Genomic DNA, 20830 nt, shown 5'->3' on the forward strand with positions numbered 1-20830 from the left:
TTATACAAAGGGGAAACTTGGACAGAGAGACAGATGTGTAGAGAGGGAAGATGCATGAAGACACAGGGAGAATGTCATCTACAAGCCAAGGAAGGCCTGTGGCACAGAAGCTAGGGAGAGGCATAGAACATTCTCTCCCTCACAGCCTTCAAAAGGAACCAACCCTATCAACACCTGGATTTCAGATTTCCAGCCTCTAGAACTGGAATACATTTCTGTTGTTTAAGCCATCCAGTTTGTGTTACAGCATCATTAGCAAACTAATAGAGCCAGCTAAATCACAGCACAGACACATAACAAAATATTTGTATAAAATGGAATAAATTTATTGCCAGGACATATATAAACACAGTATTTATGAATGGCCTAAATAGTTTTCCCCCAATGGCCGGGCGCGGTGGCTCAAGCCTGTAATCCCAGCACTTTGGGAGGCCGAGACGGGCGGATCACGAGGTCAGGAGATCCAGACCATCCTGGCTAACACGGTGAAACCCCGTCTCTACTAAAAAATACAAAAAACTAGCCGGGCGAGGTGGCGGGCGCCTGTAGTCCCAGCTACTCGGGAGGCTGAGGCAGGAGAATGGCGTAAACCCGGGAGGCGGAGCTTGCAGTGAGCTGAGATCTGGCCACTGCACCCCAGCCTGGGCGACAAAGCGAGACTCTGTCTCAACAAAAAAAAAAAAAAAAAAAAAAAGACCAGCCTGGCCAACATGGCGAAACCCCATCTCTACCAAAAATACAAAAATTAGCCGGGCGTGGTGGTGTGTACCTGTAATCCCAGCTACTCAGGAGGCTGAGGCAAGAGATTCGCTTAAACCTGGGAGGCGGAAGTTGCAGTGAGCCGAGATCGCGCCACTGCACTCCAGTCAGGGCAACGAGAGTAAGACTTTGTCTTAAAAAAAAAAAAAAAAAAAAAAGTTTTCCCCCAAAATTATTATTGTGGTAAAATATACATAACATTTACTATCTTAATTTTTAAGAGTAGAGTTCAGTGGTATTAAGTACATTTATATGGCACAATCACCACCACCATCCACCTTCAGAACGCTTTTCAAAGGGCAAAACTGAAACTCTACAACCGTTAAACAACTCCCAATTCCACCCTCCCCACCCAGTGCTGACAACCACCGTTCTACTTTCTGTATCTGAGATTTTCACTACCCTAAGTATCTCAGATAAGTGGAATCACACAGTATGTTTTCTTGTGATTGGTTTGTTTCACACAGCATAATGTCCTCAGAGTTCATCTACATTGCAGCATGTGCCAGAATGTCCTTCCTTTTTAAGACTGAATGATATCTACTGTGTCTATATGCCACATTTTACTTATCCATTCATCTACTGATGGACACTTGGGTTGGTTCCACATCTCAGTTATTGTGAATAATGCTGCTAAAAACATGGAGATATGAGTATCTCTGAGACCTTGCTTTCAATCCTTTTGAGTATATACCCAGAAGTGAAATTGCCAGATCATATGATCATTATATTTTTAACTATTTGAGGAAATACCACACCGTTTTCCACAATGATTGTACAATTTTATATTCCCACTAACACTGCAAAAGAGTTCCCATTTCTCCACATTCTCGCCCACAGTTGTTATTTTCTGGGTTTTTTTTTTTTTTTTTTTTTTTTGATAATTGTCATCCTAAGAGGCGTGAGGTGGTATCGTGTTAATAGATTTGATTTGTGTTTCCCTAATGATTAATGATGTTGAGCAGCTTTTGATGTGTTCATTGGCCATTTTTATATCTTTGAAGGAAAGTCTATTAAATTCCTTTACCCATTTTTGCAATGGGGGGAGCTAAAACAATGGCTGCCATCTCTTTGCCCCTCTATGATTAGAAGCAGCAATCAGTGATCAGAGCACAAATACCCAATATTTGGAAAACAGGCTTATTTTTGCCCACCCTGGATGCTACAAGCTGTGTGTAAGCCACTATAGGAACACACACACAGTTTTCTCCCTAGTGGCTAGAGAAGGCGGATGGGTAGCTGCTACTGCATTAAGAACTAAAATTGACCGGTATTAACCACAATCTACTGTCTATGCCTTCCCTTGGAAACTGCAAGCCTTTATTAGACTCTAGAGTTCCAAAATAGTTCCATCGGTCTGACTGCCAGTGCAACTGCTGTCTAGGCAGGACGGCGGATGCTTCATATCTGCCACCTTCCCAGAATCCTCCTCATAAAGTTGATTGAAGAATAGATACTACAAATGCGTTCTATCATATTTCATCAATTCTAAGATCCATTAACTTTAAGATACACCATTTTATGTACAAATAAGAGCTAACTACCAATTAAATTATGACATATCAGTAACCTTAAGATGTATCTAGCTGTCAGAGATGTCAAAATTTGCAAAATTATGTATCTTTTTTTTTTTTTTTTTTGAGACGGAGTCTCGCTCTGTCGCCCAGGCTGGAGTGCAGTGGCCGGATCTCAGCTCACTGCAAGCTCCGCCTCCCGGGTTCACGCCATTCTCCTGCCTCAGCCTCCCGAGTAGCTGGGACTACAGGCGCCCGCCACCTCGCCCGGCTAGTTTTTTGTATTTTTTAGTAGAGACGGGGTTTCACCGTGTTCGCCAGGATGGTCTCGATCTCCTGACCTTGTGATCCGCCCGTCTCGGCCTCCCAAAGTGCTGGGATTACAGGCTTGAGCCACCGCGCCTGGCAAAATTATGTATCTTAAAATCAGTAAAATATGGTACTAGAAGAAAATATTCAAGCTATTCTTCACTAATCAAAACTATACCTTCTCGAAGAATTCAAGGCTAGGACTAAAAGCAGATTAAATGAACAAATATTAGGCAATTATTTAGTAATAATTAAGTTTTCATATACTTTCTAACTTGTTTCTACAATGGTACAGAAAATTATTTAGGTTAGCACTAAAAAAAAAACACCTTTCTACATTTAAACGTTAATAACATATTAAAGACATAAAAGAAAAACCTGTAAATATCTGAAAGAAAATTTAGAACTTCATTACACTGAATACTATTCTCCTAGATCTTGTGACAAATAAGAAATGGTTACAATTTTTAAGAATTTAAAGTATGTCCTGGCCAGGTACAGTGGTTCATGCCTGTAATCTCAGCACTTTGGGTGGCAGGCGGGTGGATCACCTAAAGTGAGGAGTTCAAGACCAGCCTGACCAATATGGTGAAACCCTGTCCCTACTAAAAATACAAAAATTAGTTGGGCATGGTCGGGTGTGCCCGTAGTACCGTCTCCGCAGGCTGCGATGGGAGAATTGCTTGAACCTGGGAGGTGGAGGCTGCAGTGAGCTGAGATCGCGCCACTGCACTCCAGCCTGGATGACAGAGCAGGACTCCGTCTCAAAAAAATAAGTAAGTAAGTAAGTAAATACACAAATAAATAAAATATGTCCTATGGATAGCAGAATGAAAATCTTTAGTAGCTATGAAAAAAAGTGTACCTTAAACATAAATGCTCTTTATAAACAGCTTCTCTGGGGTATGGTAATCTTGTTAACATACACAGAGATATCTGAGCAAGTGGTAACTACCCAGGGGTAGTGGCTTCAGGGATTTTCCAATCACTGATGTTTCAAGTGGAGTTCCCAAAGTGAAGAGCAGCACTGTAGCATGAAACCGGGTGGCAAGAATCATAGAGTGGTTTCTAATTCTCTTTTGCTTCTTCTGGTTAGATCAAGAGACGTTTACTGCTTTAAATTCTCATTAACACTTGTAGCCTCCCTTTCTGACTGGAAAAGAAAGCCATGGCTTGCCATTATGCGTCATGGGATCCAGCTACAATTTAACAGCAGTTTTATTTTTTATTGTTACATTCTATTTATGACAATTTATATAGGTTTCCCACTTACCATGATGATAAGTTTCTTTTAAAATTAATGTATTTTTTAAGTGACTTGATTTAAATAGGAAGATCAAATTAATAAATCCGGTGATATACCAATATGGCCAACACACTAGATAACAGTTACACTACACAGAAATTGGAGAGTAATTAATGCCTTTCATTGGCATGTTAAAAAGAAATAAGGCTCAGCTGATTCCTCTCAAAACATGCTCTAGAAATGAACAAATGAAGCAACTAAACAAATTCTGTTAAACTCCAGCAATATCCTTAAAAACAGGCAATCTAAATCCAATTTCTTCCAGGAGATAACCCTCTAAATAGAACAGCACTCGAAGATCATGAAAACATTCCAAGATCCAATTTTATCAGTTTTTTCCCTTTCTTATCCCTTATAAATGGGGTGCATTAAGTTCCATAAATAGTGCTATATCATTAAACTAAAACAACAGATTTCCTTTCCTTATGAGAAAGAACCAGTTATAGTGTCGATTCTTTTCTTAGCACCACTAAATAGCTCAAGAACCAAAATAACCCCTTTTGTAAAAATGTAGGGAGTCTATTCCATTTTCTCACAGCAGCCTGCAGAAGGTCACCCTCCTTCTGACCGCCCTCCCGCATCTCAGTAACACAAGCAAAGCTGTGATTCCTCAGCGTTGGAAGAAACAGAGGCTGCAGTGAGCCCCAAGTGAGGAAAAGCATGAACTCCCTGCCCTGACCTGAAGCGGTCAGAGACTTTGTCATGTCTAAACTAATCTCATTATGTAAGATTCATGAATCTCACACAGGACTTCAGACAACAACTAACAATCAGAATCTCAAACAAAAATTCACCAATGTGGTAGCAAACTCACAAGTACCCAAGAGCAATAAAAGTCTTGTCAGGTCCACGTGGACCTTTAGTGAAAATACATGGTCGCAAGGTCTGTGCATCAGCATCCCCGAGTCTAATGAACCAAAGCAGCCACTGAGGTGAGCACACAGCAGCAAACTCAAAGTGCAATGGTAAACACAGTGACTAATGAACAAGCCATATACAGATGTTCCCAGACTTTGCTAAGCACTATGAAAAATAGTCAAACATATAAAAAAGTGTCTACTGAGTTAACAAAACAAATATTAGTAACACAAAACTCTATTAACGACCAGGCGTGATGGCTCACGCCTGTAGTCCCAACACTTTAGGAGGCTGAGGCGGCGGATCACGAGGTCAGGAGATCGAGAGCATCCTGGCTAACATGGTGAAATCCTGTCTCTACAAAAAATACAAAAAATTAGCCGGGCATAGTGTTGGGCGCCTGTAGTCCCAGCTACTCGGGAGGCTGAGGCAGCAGAATGGCATGAACCCGGGAGGCAGAGATTGCAGTGAGCCAAGATTGCGCCACTGCACTCCAGCCAGGGCGACAGAGGGAGATTCCATCTCAAAAAAAAAAAAAAAATTAACTAAGGGCAACCTAAATACATACAGCCAGTAATTGCCTTATTTTTCCTCTCTTGTCTTCCTAGAAGGCACTGCTGTGTTTTGGGTTTTTTTATTTGCTTGTTTGTTTGAGACGGAGTCTCGCGCAGTCACCTAGGCTGGAGTAAAGTGGCACCATCTCAGCTCACTGCAACCTCCGCCTCCCAGGTTCAAGCGATTCTCCTGCCTCAGCCTCCCGAGTAGCTGGGATTACGGGCCTGCCAGCATGCCCAGCTAATTTTTGTATTTTTAGTAGAGATGGGGTTTCACCATGTTGGCCAGGCTGGTCTCAAACTCCTGACCTCAGGTGATCCGCCCACCTCAGCCTCCCAAAATGCTGGGATTACAGGCATGAACTACCGGGCCTGGCCTGGTTGGTGCTTTTTAAGAGATGGGAGTCTCACTATACTGTCCAGGCTGGCCTCAAACTCCTGGGCTCAAGTGATCCTCCAACCTTGGTCTCCTGAGTAGCTGGGACAACAGGCATGCCCCACCACACACAGCTTAAAAGAATGTAATAACCCTATCTCCTCAAGTGAAATATTGACTTATCCAACTCTTGAGTCTCATGTAATACAATTCTTATTTTCTAACATTCTAAGAATTTCTTCAAAAAATGTCATGTTCAGTTGAAATAAACACTTTCTTTTTTTTTTCTTTTTTTTTTTTTTTTAGATGGAGTCTCACTCTGTTGCCCAGGCTGGAGTGCAATGGAACGATCTTGGCTCACTGCAACCTCCACCTCCTGGGTTCAAGCGATTCTCCTGCCTCAGCCTCCTGAGTAGCTGGGATTATAGTTGCCTGCCACCACGCCCAGCTAATTTTTGTATTTCAGTAGAGATGGGGTTTCACCATGTTGGCCAGGCTGGTCTTGAACTCCTGACTAGAGGTGATCCACCTGCCTCGGCCTCCCATAGTGCTGGGATTACAGGCGTGAGCCACCATGCCTGGCCAAGTTTTCTTTTTTGTTTTTTCAATCTTAAAAAAGTAAAAACATTCTTTGGAATTCAAAAATTCTTTGTAATTGCCACAAGTAAACACCTAACAAGGTCAGGAACAGTGGCTCATACCCATAATCCTAGCACTCTGGAAGACTGAGGCAGGAAAGCTGTTTGAGCCCAGGAGTTCGAGACCAGCCTGAGACAACATGAGACCCCTGTCTCTACAAAAAAATTAAAAAATAAGGCCGGGAGCAGTGGCTCATGCCTGTAATCCCAGCACTTTGGGAGGCCGAGGCAGACGGATCACCTGTAGTCAGGAGTTCAAGAACAGCCTGGCCAACATGGTGAAACCCCGTCTCTACTAAAAATACAAAAATGAGCCAGGCATGGTGGCAGGTGTCTGTAATCCCAGCTACTCAGGAGGCTAAGGCAGAAGAATCGCTTGAACCCGGGAGGTGGAGGTTGCAGGGAGCCAAGATCACGCCACTGCACTCCAGCCTCGGGGGTAGAGCAAGACGCTCCTCAAAAAATAAATAAATAAATAAATAAATAAATAAGCTAGTCAGGCATGTTGGTGCATACCTGTAATCCCAGCTTCTCAGGAGGCTGACGCAGGAGGATTACTTGAGCCCAGGAGGTTGAGGATGCAGTGAGCTATGATCGCGCCACTGTACTCCAGCCTGGGTGACAGAGGGAGACTCTGTCTCAAAAAAATTAAAATAAATCTCTAACAAGGCTATGTTAGGCAGTCTCAAATCTTGTATACTTCATTCTTTACATATTCCTTCAAGTATAAGATTTTTTAAAAACACATTACCTGTTCCCTAGTAAAAAAGTCCAATGTTTCTCAATAAAAGCACAGATATCTTCTTTCCACCTGAAATAACCTTGACGTCCACTTCCTTCTAGAGACAAGTTGTACATTGCCAACATGACGACCTGAAACACAATTGAAACAAGAGGTGGGAGAACAGCACGGTTAGGGATGTTAATCTTGAGGAGGGAAAAGTTTCTTCTGTTTTATATTCTGAGTAGGAATGGCGGGGAACAAAGGGAACAAAGGAAGGACAGTATCTTAGAATATTCCCAGGGTAGAATTTACTTCCTTTTTCACTTTCGTTAGATATCACTAATCCACTTAATTATGTGCAGAACTAAGCATCTAATCCTTAGGTGCCACACATGCAGGGCTGTGTGGCTGAACTGATGGCTACAACAGAGCTGCCCCTGAATCAGCTGATAAACAGGCATTGTCCCAAGGATCTGCACCCTACACAGTGCAGTCCTAAATCAAAGGCTATCTTCTGACAGCAGGAGGCCTTCAGGTGCCTACTCCAGCCAGCATTTTCTGACCAATGGCACTACCCTTTATCAACTATCTTGAAAATCACCCTTGTATACACTTTTCTAAGCTCTTAGTGGGCAAAAACAAGATTCTCAGAATCTCAGAACTAAAAATAATGCTACATGCCATCTACTCGGTGACTCAGCCATTTTTACCTGTCAAACCCCTCCTTCAAATGAAATCAGCATTAGAGGAGAAACAGACAACTGAAAGGCCCAGCCACTCAGCCCATTCTCGAAGGGCTCCAAGACACCCCCACAGCTCAGGATGTAAACTCTTAATCTAATTTACTCTACTCTTATTTTACAGATGAGGAATTCATGGCCCCAAATGGGGAAGTATTTTCCAGAAATATAAATAACATATGCTCATTGTAAAATACTTCAGTAATATAGAAAAGAGCAAACAAAGGAGGCAGTAAAAATCACTTGAAATCCACCATCAAGAAATAATCCCATCCTTTCAGACATTTTTCTTTGAATCTATACTCATATACTCATATAGATTTTTTTTCTGTTTGTTTGTTTGGTCTTTTTGAGACGGAGTCCCACTGTGATGCCTAGGCTGGAATGTGATGGTGTGATCTCGGCTCACTGCAACCTCCGATTCCTGGGTTCAAGCAATTTTCCTGCCTCAGCCTCCCGAGCACTGGAATCTCAGATTTGCACCATCATTCCTGGCTAATTTTTGTATTTTCAGTAGAGACAGGGTTTTGAACTCCTGACCTCAAGTGATCCGCCTGCCTCAGTCTCTCAAAGTGCTGGAATTACAGATGCGAGCCACTGCATCCAGCCTAATCCTTATTTCTATAAAGAGCATCCTGTATCTGTAAGGAGTGTAGTAAATTGCAGTTAACGCCCCCAACATCTGTATTCACAGCATTAAATCCCCAACAGTCTTACGGAAAGACCTGTATCTACACCACTCAAAGGGGCCCAGTAATTCTGACTCTTCACTAACCAAGTTTCAAATTCTCCCATTCTTAAACTGGCAATACTTGCAGACAGTCTAAAAACAATTAACCCCATGAACAGATTTTTTTAAATGTCTTCCAGTTATACCTGCATCTGGTCTACACCAGCCAACAAACATCTTCCTTTAAGCAATCAATATTCATGAGAAGTTAGTGTTTAATGGGCATGGACTTTCATTTTGTAAAGATAAAAAAATTCTGGAGGTGGATGGTGGTGGTGATTACACAGCAATGTGAATGTACTTAATTCCACTGAACTGTACATTAAAAAATGGTAAACTATATGTTATGCATATTTCACCACAAGTTTAAAAAATAATTATTGCTCAATAAATAATTTAAGAAAATCATAGAACAAGCTTTGCCCACTCTCAGAAGAGTATCTCAGAAACATGTATTTGCTGATAATCTCAGTGATAAAGTATCTGTTATTTTATTTCTATGACTTTTCTGTATAATTGAGACATTTTATGACTTTAAAAAGTTAAAGTTTGCATATTTACTTGAAAATAACTTTTTCTATTATCACTTAATCTTTACTGGGAAAACTATAAACTAATATACAAAGGACCTGTTTTTCCTCGTCTCCTGGAATTTATGATCTAAAAGAATGAATCCCAGGCCAGGCATGGTGGCTCACACCTGTAATCCCAGCACTTTGGGAGGCTGAGGTGGGTGAATCACCTGAGGTCAGGAGTTCAAGACCAGCCTGGCCAACATGGTGAAACCCTGTCTGTACTAAAAATACAAAAATTAGCTGGGCATGGTGGAGCATGCCTGTAGTTTCAGCTACTCGTGAGGCTGAGGCAGGAGAATCGTTTGAATGCAGGAGGCAGAGGTTGCAGTGAGCCATTACACTCCAGCCTGGGCAACAAGAGTGAAACTTCATCTCAAAAAAAAAAAAAAAAAAAGGAAAACTAGTTTAGTTTTCCGTTCTCATGCTACCAGATCAAGCTCATCAGTAATGAAGCTGATCTTGTGGACCAATGTATCCACAGGGCCTAGCTCAGAGCTGGCAGGTACTCAGTATATGCTGAAGAACAGTAGAAAAATAACGGGCAAAGATCGATCATGGTATCCTTACTTGTGCCGTAAGAATGAGTCTCCAGGAAAAGAATGTAAAACCTTCCCTATTCTTCCCAAATGTCTGATAAAGTTTCTCCTCTGTATGGAACTGCTATTCACAGGAGTCACCAAGGAGGAGGAAAGGACACAGAAAGGGAGCGTGGCAGGAAGGGGCCTTTTAATCAGGAGATCAGACCTCTTTACTGTTAAGTATTTTATAATACAAACACAATGCTGTTTGTGTTACACGCATTTCTATATATTTCTTTGGTAAATCTTTCAAAGTTTAAGATTTAAAGACAGAAAACCCACATTTCAATATACTAAGAATGTGGCTACATCAATGGAGTCTATTCAAGACCAACTGATTCTCTTTCAGGTCTTCAACAAGAGATGGGCTTTTTCAGATGCAACTAGAAATACTGGTCAGTTGTTTGCTAAGAATCAGATATATGCAACCTAAGTTATCACTTCACCCTACCAGGTTAGTATCCACCATCCATATGTCTTTTGGAAGTGAAAAAATAATTTGCAAGTTATGTTAGTCTAATTAAATATGCAAAGTGGCCGGGCACGGTGGCTCACACCTGTAATCCCAGCACTTTGGGAGGCCGAGGTGGGTGGATCACCTGAGGTCAGGAGTTCGAGACCAGCCTGGCTAACATGGCAAAACCCTGTCTCTACTAAAAATACAAAAAATTAGCCAGGCATAGTGGCGCGTGCCTGTAATCCCAGCTACTAGACAGGCTGAGGCAGGAGGACTGCTTGAATCTGGGAGGCGGAGGTTGTAGTGAGCTGAGATCGTGCCACTACACTCCAGCCTGAGCAACAGAGCAAGACCGTGTCTCAAAAAGATTTAAAAATTTAAAAAAAGTAAATAAATATGCAAAGTGAGCCAATATTACATAGTCTGAGCAAAATAAGCAAAAGCCAGCTTTTCTTTTAAAAAGACCCACTACAGAAAACTCACATTTTTGAAAATAACAAATTACATATATTTGCTCTTCTTCCATTAGATAGCTTTTATGAGAAACCACTTGCAGGACAATACAAATCTACCTGCGTGCACGTATCACAATAATCTATTAATAAGATCTTGCCTACACACAGTATCCCATGTACACTTGAGAAAAATGTCCCAGTTATAATATTCATAAGGCTCTATCCTCAATACAAACTTCTCTTCATTTTCTACTTACATTTTTTTCAGGCAAGTCAAAGAAAAGGCTTCCTAATTCAACACTGACAGATTTCATCAGATGTCCTAATAAAGCACTGATAATTAAGATAATAGACTAATGTTGCTAAGGTAACTACAATTTACAAGGAACACCATAAATGGCTAAAATGGTGTAATTTAAAATCTTTCTCATCAATCTATTTATTTCCTTCAAAGTAAAAAGTGCTGTGGGTAATTATCTTGTTGACCTGTTTATTATCAAAATTAAGTATAGAATGTCAGCTGTCTTGGGGCAGAGGCCTTAGCTGTCTTGTTCACCACAGTAGTCTCAGGCCTAGAACAGTACCTCGTTCATAATAAATTTGCTGAATAAATAGATAAACACATAAATAGATTTGCTGAATGAATGAATGAACATAAAAACTAAGTAACATGTAATTCTTTTTTTTTTTTTTTTTTGAGACAGGATCTCACTCTGTCACCACCTAGGCTGGAGTGCAGTGGCTCGATCACAGCTCATTGCAGCCTCAACCTCTCAGGCTCAAGCAACCCTCCCACCTCAGTCTCCTGAGAAGCTGGGACCACAGGCGTGCACCACCACCACACTCAGCTAATTTTTGTATTGTTTTGTTTTGTTTTTTTTGGTTTTTTTTTTGAAACGGACTTTCACTCTTGTTGCCCAGGCTGGAGTGCAGTGGTGCAATCTCGGCTCATGGCAACCTCAGCCTCCCGGGTTCAAGCGATTCTCCTGCCTCAGCTTCCCAAGTAGCTGGGATTACAGGCATGCACCAGCACACCCAGCTAATTTTGTATTTTTAGTAGAGACGGGGTTTTTCCATGTTGGTCAGGCTGGTCTTGAACTCCCGAACTCAGGTGATCCGCCCCACCCGGCCTCCCAAAGTGCTGGGATTACAGGCATGAGCCACCTCGCCTGGCCTGTTTTTTATAGAGACGGGGTTTTACCACGTTACCCAGGCTTGTCTCCTGAGCTCAGATAATCTGGCCGCCTCCGCCTCCCAAAGTGCTGGGATTACAGATGTGAGCCACCATGTCTGGCTTCATTTGGTTGTTGAACTAAAAAGTATACATTGATACCTTATTATTATTCATATTATATATTCACCTATTGATATAGAAACAAAACCAAAACAATTTAATACAACCTGGAGATCAGTAAAAAGCTATTGTTTAGGATACAGCTGGCTTAGATTAGCATGTTGGTATTAGAGACGGTTAAAAATGAACAAGTATTTCAGCAAACAAAAATTCAAACATCTCCGAGTTCAAATGCAGAAAAGCTGGGTTATGTTGGTTTTTGCAATCAGTCACCTTCCTTCTTCCAAATCTGTTTTCAACATAGCCATCTTTCCACTTTAAAAAAAGTTTTATTGTTCTTAAAATGGCTGCCAGGAAAATAAGAATTTCATTTTCAATTATAATCTGAGCTTGGTATCACATATAAATGAAATCATGAGATTCTCAAGCCTCTCAAGCCTAATTCGCCAAGTCAGCAGTGAATATTTTGCTCTTTTTTTTTTTTTTTTTGAAAAGGAGTCACACTTTGTCGCCCAAGCTGGAGTACAGTGGCGCGGTCTGGGCTCACTGCAGCCTCCGCCTCCCAGGTTCAAGCGATTCTCCTGCCTCAGCCTCCCAGGTAGCTGGGATTACAGGGGCCCACCACTAGCCAGTTAATTTTTGTATTTTCAATAAAGATGGGGTTTCACCATGTTGACCAGGCTGATCTCGAAGTCCTGACCTCAGGTGATCTGCCCGTCTCGGTCTCCCAAAGTGCTGGGATTACAGCGAGTATTTTTCACTCCCTTCTCCATATATTCGGTATCTAATTTCATTGCGAAATAAAAAGTGCCCCTCCGAACAATTCAAAAGCTCATCCCTAAGTTTCTAGATATTCATTCCAACAAACTCCTGGGGGAACCACCCTCATGGACTCGGGGAAGGGCTTTTTACTCACTTGCTGCCATGTCAGCTTCAGCCTTTCATACTGCTCCTTGCCATCTGCTGAGCAATCCGAACAAGTAAACCTAAAAAAATTATCACCCTTAAGGTAACTGAGCTGTTCCCTCAGCTGACCTAGGAGAAAAACAAAAAGTCACATCACGGGTTTATCTAGAGCAGCGGTAACCCAAAGGTTTAATCCATTTATCACCCAGATTTTCCTTTCCTATGTTGAGTCGTATTTTCTTCAGACAACCCACAATTGCAAGATGGGGAAAAGGGAGTAAGAAAGATTTCTAATACCAAGTATACGCCCACTAAGATCTGTAGGATCCAGTAACTTTTAGGAGAAAGGTACTGGAAAAGCAGGTATTATTGCTGGATTTCCCAACTGTCACATTCCTGACTCCCAAAGGCAGGTCTCTTCACACATTCTTTCAAAAAATTTGAGCTCCCTCCGCATACCAGGCACTGGGCTAGGAACTGGGAATACAAAGTCCAAGACAGAAAATGGTGCCTGCTCTCACAGTTTGCACTTCCCTGAGGGTTGCATAGAAAATAGGTGATCACAACAGCACAGTGGTTCTCCATGCTCACAGTGCATTGGAATCACCCAAGTTGTTCTTGGTTTTCTAAATATGCTTGGTTCTAGCCCAGATAAAATTAATCAATTTCTAAAGCAGAGCCTAGGAGTTACATTTCTTAAAGTCCCTCAGGTGATGCTGATGCTCTGTGACACATGAAAACCAAAGGAGTGGAATGTGATGTGTACCACACGGCAGTGTGAGGGTAAATAAAAGGGGGGCCCAACCTATATTAGTGGGAGGCTTAGGATTAGAAATTGGCCAGGTGAAAAGGGGTGTCTTTGTGTGTAGGGAGAATGGAGGCTGTGGAGATGCATATTCCAGAGGAAAAAAACTGTGCAAAGCTCTAAGGATAAGAATTGTTTGTGAAGAATGAGAAGTTCACCCTCACTGCAAAGTTGTGTGGCCATCAAAGCAGCTACAGTTAGCAGGGTCCTGACCACAAAGGGCAGTTTAAAATTTGTCCTCACAGGATAAAGGGAAAGCCACTGAGAATTCAGGCAGAACCTGAAATTAATAAGCAGAGACCGCTCAGAAGCAAAAACCGTCTAACTAGTAAATTCTACGTTTCCCATGAAAATGTTACTATTAATTTGTTAACAGTGACTAAATTTGAAGTTGAACCCATTTTAAGAAAAACATTTCCGCATGCCAGAAAATGACCCTCTTCACAATTATATTTCTCTAACTTGGTTACAAATTATATTACACAAAGGCATTCCTCAAGTAGTATATCTTTACTAGGCTCTTGCCTAACGGGAAAATCCTGTTTCGGTATGAACCATGTGATGGCTGGCAAGCCACGCTCCTCAAGTGCCAGGAAGCTGGCCATTGAAAATCTCAAGATTAGGGCCGAGCACAGTGGCTCATGTCTATAATCCCAGAATTTCGGGAGGCCAAGGTGGATCACCTGAGGTCAGGAGTTCAAGACCAACCTCAACCTGGAGAAACCCTCTCTCTACTAAAAATACAAAATTAGCCAGGCGTGGTGGTGCATGCCTGTAATCCCAGCTTCTGGGGAGGCTGAGGCAGAAGAATTACTTGAACCTAGCAGGCGGAGGTTGCAGTGAGCCAAGATCACACCATTGCACTCCGGTGTGGGCGACAAGAGCGAAACTCCGTCTCAAAAAAAAAAAAAAATTTGCCAGGTGTGCTGGCAAATGCCTATAATCCCAGCTACTTGAGAGGCTGAGGCAGGAGAATCACTTGAACCCAGGAGCTGAGATCGCTCCATTGCACTCCATCCTGGGCAACAAAAGCAAAACTCCACCTCAAAAAAGAAAAAAGAAAAAAAAACCTCAAGATTGCAGCAATCAGGGAGTGTGTATGATGTATCTCTTGCCAGCAGAAAAAAAGGAAAATGGGAAAAAAGACTGGTCCTAGAAAAAGGGCAAAAAACCCCTTCAATCTGCTAATTCTAACCTCTTTTCGGTATACAATAAGAGTTCTCTATATAAGTTAACCATTAACAAAGTAATTTTTATAAACTTGAACATGAATTCAACACTGGGACTGGAATTGGCCCTAAATCTCTATGATCTTGTTAGAAAAACATGGCTAATTCTTTAAGTAACACAGGATTTCCAATTTTCTCAATTTTATTGAGTTACCATCAAAAGTGTTAATTTAACAATGTGATAGAGGTTGACAGTAAGTTTCATTAGTACAAACGTGCCTATGTTTTATATAAATTTATACCTGATCGACTAGGAATAAATATAATTATCTTTTTATTTAGGTCTCTTTTACACATTCACGCTTCTTTCACAGGTTGGAAAAACAAACCTTCACACAGGAATTGACAAATCAAAGGGAGTGAGAAGCTCCTTACTGGCTGGTATCCATTTTTGGCACTTGTCACAGAAGTAGGACAGCTGCTCCTCCATCCACGACACGTCTCCTTCATCGCTGTTGAGGGAATCCCCACTCTGGTCATGCGATAAGTCCACGGATGCCTGGTCCTCGGATTCGACAATCAGGAGCGTCTCTCCCTCCACTTCACCTTCCTCCAGTCCTTCTGAGGTCGATGTTCTCGTGGCTTCGTCATCATGCCGACTGATCAGACTACTCAGGTGGATGCTACTATCCATCCCTTCCTTCTCACAAGCTCAGCAGTGGTTCACAGTAACAACCCTAAGCTCTGGACAGTGACTTTAACAGGGCTTCTACCAGGATCACACAGACAGAGACTCTTCCAAAGAGTGTCTGCCCACACTCCTTCATTCAGATATAAGGGACCCTGAAAGCAGTAATTTACAACAGATGATCCACTGTCCTTTATTTGATTAAGTGTAAAAGGACAGTGACCAGAAAAAATATGAAGATACTACTAAGCTACTCTCCATCAACACACATACAAACTTGTGTTGTCTGTCCAATAGATACTTCACATTCAAGTCATGATTTTTGAGATCCTTTTGCCAATAACGTCTTCTCTCTTTCTGCTTCAAGTTGCTCAGTCAAAATAATCTGTTCTCCCAAAAGACGAATGTTTTCTTTTTTCCGAATTTGCCTCTCAATGTCTCTGATAACTCCGTCACGAAGCCTCTAAAAACGTAAGAAACAGATTTCAGTAACATCCCGAACAGGTGGTCCCCATCCTTGTGCCATTCAAATCCAAATAACAGTGTTACCAAAATACACTTAAAACTTTCAGATTCCAAATACCCAGTTACTATTTTAATTTTCTGTACAAATGTAAAATGTAATAAACGATCAAATAAATTTGGTAGTGTGCTAAATGTTATTACTGAAATGATTTCTTATCATACTTTTAGAAATTCCTGAGCATTTAGTACAGAAAATGTAATGGGAAATAACAGAAAAAAAAAAAAAAAAAACCTGGCACCATGTTAAATTTTTTTTTTAATTTATTTTTTGAGACAAGAGTCTCGCTCTGTCAACCAGGCTGGAGTGCAGCGGTGTGAACTCAGCTCACCGCAACGTCCGCCTCCTAGGTTCAAGTGATTCTCTGGCCTCAGCCTACCAAGTAGCTGAGACTACAGGCGCGCACCACCATGCCCAGCTAATTTTTGCATTTTTAGTAGAGACAGGGTTTCGCCACGTCAGCCAAGCTAGTCTCGCATTCCTGATCTCAAGTAATCCACCTGCCTCAGCCTCCCAAAGTGCTAGATTACAGGCGTGAGCCACCGCGCCCGGCCAATGTTAAATTTTTAAACTTTAATTGATATGTAATGCTTTAAAAACTTGGCGAGTTACTATAGTAACACTCTAAACTACTCTTCAGTTAGCAATTATCCTAGCTGAACAACAAACATCAAGAGAAAAAAATGCAGATTACTAAAATCTGAACTTGGCTTCTAGCATGTAAAGTTAAAAATGTAAAAATCATGCAGAATTATTAATTAATTATATAACATAAAAAGAAGAAAAAGAAGAATGCTACTACCAGAGGAAAAAATAAATGCTCATCAATGGTAGTTACCTTAGTAAGCACTAAAAAACCACAGCATTTCAGAACATGGACCTGGCACCCAAGATGAGACTTTTAAAAACATCAATTTAGTCATTACTAATAACTAACATTTTATAGTTTATTGCTCACAAAATACTCTACAGGTTTTAGGCCAGGCGTGGTGGCTCACTCCTGTAATTCCAGCACTCCTGTAATATTAGGCCAAGGCAGGCAGACTGCTTGAGCTCAGAAATTCTAGACCATCCTGGGCAACATGGCAAAATTCCGTCTCTAGCAAAAATACAACAAAAAAAACAAAATTGCAGGGAGTGCCTGTGGTCCCAGCTACTCCTGAGGCTGATGTGATAGGACCACCTGAGCTTGGAGGCACAGACTGCAGAGCTGAGATTGCACCACTCCACTCCCACCTGGGTAATAGAACAAGCCCCCATTTCTAAACAAATAAATAAATAAATAGGTTTTTTGTTTGTTTGTTTGTTTTTTGAGGAGTCTTGCTCTGTCGCCCAGGCTGGAGTACAATGGCACGATCTCGGCTCACTGTAATCTCCACCTTCTGAGTTCAAGTGATTCTTGTGCCTCAGCCTCCCCAGTAGCTATTACAGGCGTGCGCCACCAGGCCTGGCTAACTTTTTTGTATTTTTAGTAGAGACGGGGTTTCACCACGTTGGCCAGGCTGGTCTCGAACTCCTGACCTCAAATGATCTGCCTGCCTCAGCCTCCCAAAGTGCTGCTACCGTGCCTGGCCAATAAATAGTTTTTAATAGTGGCTGTATAGAGTAGAATTAATGGGAGTGGGGCCCAGGGCCTGCGTATGTTTGTAGGGTTTTTTCCAAATTATTTTACCTAGTTTTAAAACTCACCTAATATAAAACCTACTTGCTGGACCTCCTCCAGGTCTACAGCTTCATTATGAGGGATTTGAAGGAGTCCCAGGATTGATATAACTCAACTGAAACCCAACTGTCTTGAACCATGCACCCTGGGCAAGATCCCCACTGAGACAAAAACGGAGGTGCTTATTCCACTCCCCGGACCACAGGTCTTCCTGTCCTATGCTACTTACACCATGACACACCGATACCCACCCTCCCAAGCCCACACCATTTACCAGAATCATTCCTTCCACACCTGCCTCCCATCCTACCCTTCCTTCTCAGAAGTGTCATGTGTGCTTATGATCTGGCTCTCCATCCCATCATTTGCTATCTTCTAGGCTTCAAGGTCTATGCTGATTGCCTCACACATCCTTCCGGTGACCCTCACTGAACTACCTTTCTAACCACTAAAGACCTCTTTCTTCTTCCAACCCTAACACCTAGAACTCTGGCTCCTCATGTAGCACTGCTTAATTTTTGCTAGGTTCCTGTGAGGATTAAAGATGATATACATAAAGGGCTTAATACACTGCCTGGTATGTGGTAGACGGTCAGGAAACAATATTCGTTATTTAATTTCTTGCTTCCTTGAATCTTCTGACACATCCAATGTGCGAAATCATTTGTCCTACTCTTTCCCACTGCTATTAATACAATGTAAGCCCCTAATGAAGAATCAGACATAAAAGGAAAAAAAAGAAACACACACACACACACACACACACACACACACACGTTATTCTGGTCAGCCTTTTCAACCTGGTCAACATTTTCTTCATCTCTAACTTCCAAATAACCACTTTTCCACTCTGTAACACAACGGTTCGTAGCCCTGTGTTAAAATTCTCTGGGTTGCTTTTAAAACATTGCTGAACCAGCTGCCCATCCCCAAGAGATTCTGGTTTAAACGGTCTGGGGTGGGGACCAAGCCTCAGTCACACTGTAAAAACTTTCCGGGAACGTCTGATGTTTAGCTAGGGTCCAAAGCCAAGCTCTAATCCATCCCTACCCAAACCCTTCAAAAATCACTTCACTGACGTCAGAACAACATCTGTCATACTAAATTTTACTGCATCTCAAGTTTTCCCAGGATCAACATCTTTTCGTTTTCCTTCTAAGAGGCGGAAGTCTTCTGCCTCTATTCCAAAAGCTAGCCCCTTAGGAGCACATTTTAATCCCAAATCTCTGATCTCTCCTGTGCCCTTTCATTAAGTCATCTCATCCCCACCCCCCTCGCCAAAATTCTTGTATCATCACATGCTTCCTCTCTTCTAATTTCCACAGTCTGTGAACACCAGGAACAAAGACCTCATCCGCTTCATCTCTATATATCAAGCACACAGCACAGTCCGAAGCTCTGGGTAGGCAAATCAAGAAAAGACTGTTTACTCTTGATTCATCCTGTCCATTATTTTCACCCTTGGTGAACTAGGTTCAACCCCAATCACTGCCAAGTTGTTCTCTGAAAATTCACCAACGACCCAATTCCCCGTTCTCAGCACGGTTGTGAATCACTGATAGGCTCTGGAAGAGTGGAGTTTCCTCATCTTCGTATTCCCAAGGTGCTTAGTGAGGTAGCTTCCACACAGCAATCAGCCATTAAAGGTCTGCCAACTTGAATAAGAAAGAAAATATGAACTGAGAGGAAAGAATAGATGGTCAGTCACTGCTGATCAGTAGGTCACGGATATTCCCTGAAATAAAAGTACCAAAAAGAAAATCTGGAGGCTGTTATCTCTGTCGTTCCCAGATTCCAGTTTCCACAGCAAACTGTTCATTTAAAAGAGAAGTTCAAATATCTCACCAAATTATCTTGGTCAAAGGCATGGAGAACGAGTATGGGGAGGGGGGCTCCCTTACCATAGGATAAAATCAAAAGTACTTAAAACACATTAGGCTTCAGCCCCAACCTTGGGCCAGGAGAGAGGCTGGTAACTTGCAGAATGCACCCCAAGAAACTCCTTCCCCGCCTTCTATTTTCTAGCGGCCCAAGTGACATGTGGAAAGGTCCGCACCCTGCGGGCCAACTGTGACTTGAAAACAGAGCCTCTGGGCACCCCAAAAGCGTGCGTGCAGTGCAATTGCGGAGCAAGGCCACTTCAGCGCGGAGCTCCCAAGGCACTAAGCCCGGCGGCCGGGTCTTCCTGAACCTCCAGGCTGCACACGCCCGCCGGAAGCTGCAGCGCCCGGAGCCCAGCAGGGCGGCCGCCGGCTGCAGCCACAAACGCGTGGGGTGCAGGGACGCGCCACTGCGGGGAAAAGACACGAGGACGAACTGAGGAACCGAACCGGCAGAGACCACGAGAGGCCCCAGGCCGCCGCCGCGCGCGGGCCCGGAAGAGACGGTCACGTGACACCGACCTGCCGGTCCCACTGCTGCTTCACATGTACGCCGGCCACTGTGGCCGCCGTCAGCAGCACCGAGAGGCCCAACACCACCTTCGAGCTCCTCGACATCCCCGCGCTAGCCGCCGCGGCCTCTCTCACCCGCTCGCCCGAGGCGCAGAGGCCTACGCAGAGTGCGCGCCGCCGCCCGTTCGGCCCAGGCTCGACCCCTCGAGCGCAGAGCCCCAGCCGTCGCGTGCCGCCCGCCGCTGCCAGGCGCGAGCAATCGAGAGCCGAGCATAGAGCGGCGCCCCAACTCTGCGGACACTTGGCTTCACTAGGGGCCTCCTGCACACCCCGCAGGCGACAGCGTTAGACCACCCCCAATTCAAATTCTAGGAGTCCCGGCCCTAACTGGCCCCGGCACCTTACGAGGGTGGAGGGTAGGGGTTCCACGCCTCAGCCAGTTCAGTACCAATCTCACCCCGGGCGGGGTCTGGGTACCGTGCTGACCCCTCTCCCACAGACGTCCCTTCTGAGCGCCTGACTGATCCAGAAGCTTTGCTCAATACCGGCTTCACCTAAATGCAGCCCCTCATTGCTCCTTTGGCGGGGCAGGTGCCACCAGGAGACCGCCTCGTTGGGCAGCTTCAGAGGCGCGGGATTCCCATCCATGGAGTTTTTGCCTGAGGACCCATTATTAAACGCTGTAGTCGCGGTCACCTGGTTTCACCTTGACGCTGTGGGGCGACTGGTCAGGCTCGGATTATTATTATTATTATTTTGATACAGAGCCTCTCTGTATCGTCCAGGCTGGAGTGCAGTGGCGCGATCTCGGCTCAC

At 43.2% G+C, this 20830-nt stretch overlaps 2 protein-coding genes across 5 annotated transcripts in view; both read right to left on the reverse strand.

Annotated features, from left to right (window-relative positions):
* Nucleotides 1-15482, reverse strand: part of KAT14 (lysine acetyltransferase 14) — a 46327-nt gene extending 30845 nt beyond the window's left edge. For all 4 annotated transcript variants that reach the window (XR_012419108.1, XR_012419107.1, XM_015457764.3 and 1 more), the window contains exons 1-3: nt 15183-15482; nt 12784-12902; nt 7066-7187 (exon numbers count right to left, since the gene is read on the reverse strand). Coding sequence is in view for 2 of the 4 variants with exons in the window: in XM_015457764.3 (XP_015313250.1) it covers nt 7066-7187; nt 12784-12902; nt 15183-15441 (500 nt within the window). In the remaining 2 variants the exon portion in view is untranslated. The remainder of the gene's footprint in view (nt 1-7065; nt 7188-12783; nt 12903-15182) is intronic.
* Nucleotides 14932-20212, reverse strand: PET117 (PET117 cytochrome c oxidase chaperone). Its single transcript, XM_005568273.4, has 2 exons — nt 20024-20212; nt 14932-15898 (listed from the first exon to the last, which is right to left on the reverse strand). The coding sequence occupies exons 1-2, from the start codon at nt 20117-20119 to the stop codon at nt 15749-15751; spliced, it is 246 nt and encodes an 81-aa protein (XP_005568330.1). The 5' UTR covers nt 20120-20212; the 3' UTR covers nt 14932-15748.
* Between the last annotated feature and the right edge of the window lie 618 nt (nt 20213-20830).

This window comes from Macaca fascicularis, chromosome 10 (genome assembly GCF_037993035.2).
Source record: "Macaca fascicularis isolate 582-1 chromosome 10, T2T-MFA8v1.1".
In the NCBI taxonomy this organism is placed as follows: domain Eukaryota; kingdom Metazoa; phylum Chordata; class Mammalia; order Primates; family Cercopithecidae; genus Macaca; species Macaca fascicularis.

Bases quoted from the DNA above. Each gene is read 5' to 3' on its own strand.
- PET117 (XM_005568273.4), bottom strand. From the start codon at position 20,119: ATGTCGAGGAGCTCGAAGGTGGTGTTGGGCCTCTCGGTGCTGCTGACG. The intron at 15,899-20,023 runs GTCGGTGTCACG...TTACGTTTTTAG, and splicing joins AGCAGCAGTGGGACCGGCAG to AGGCTTCGTGACGGAGTTAT.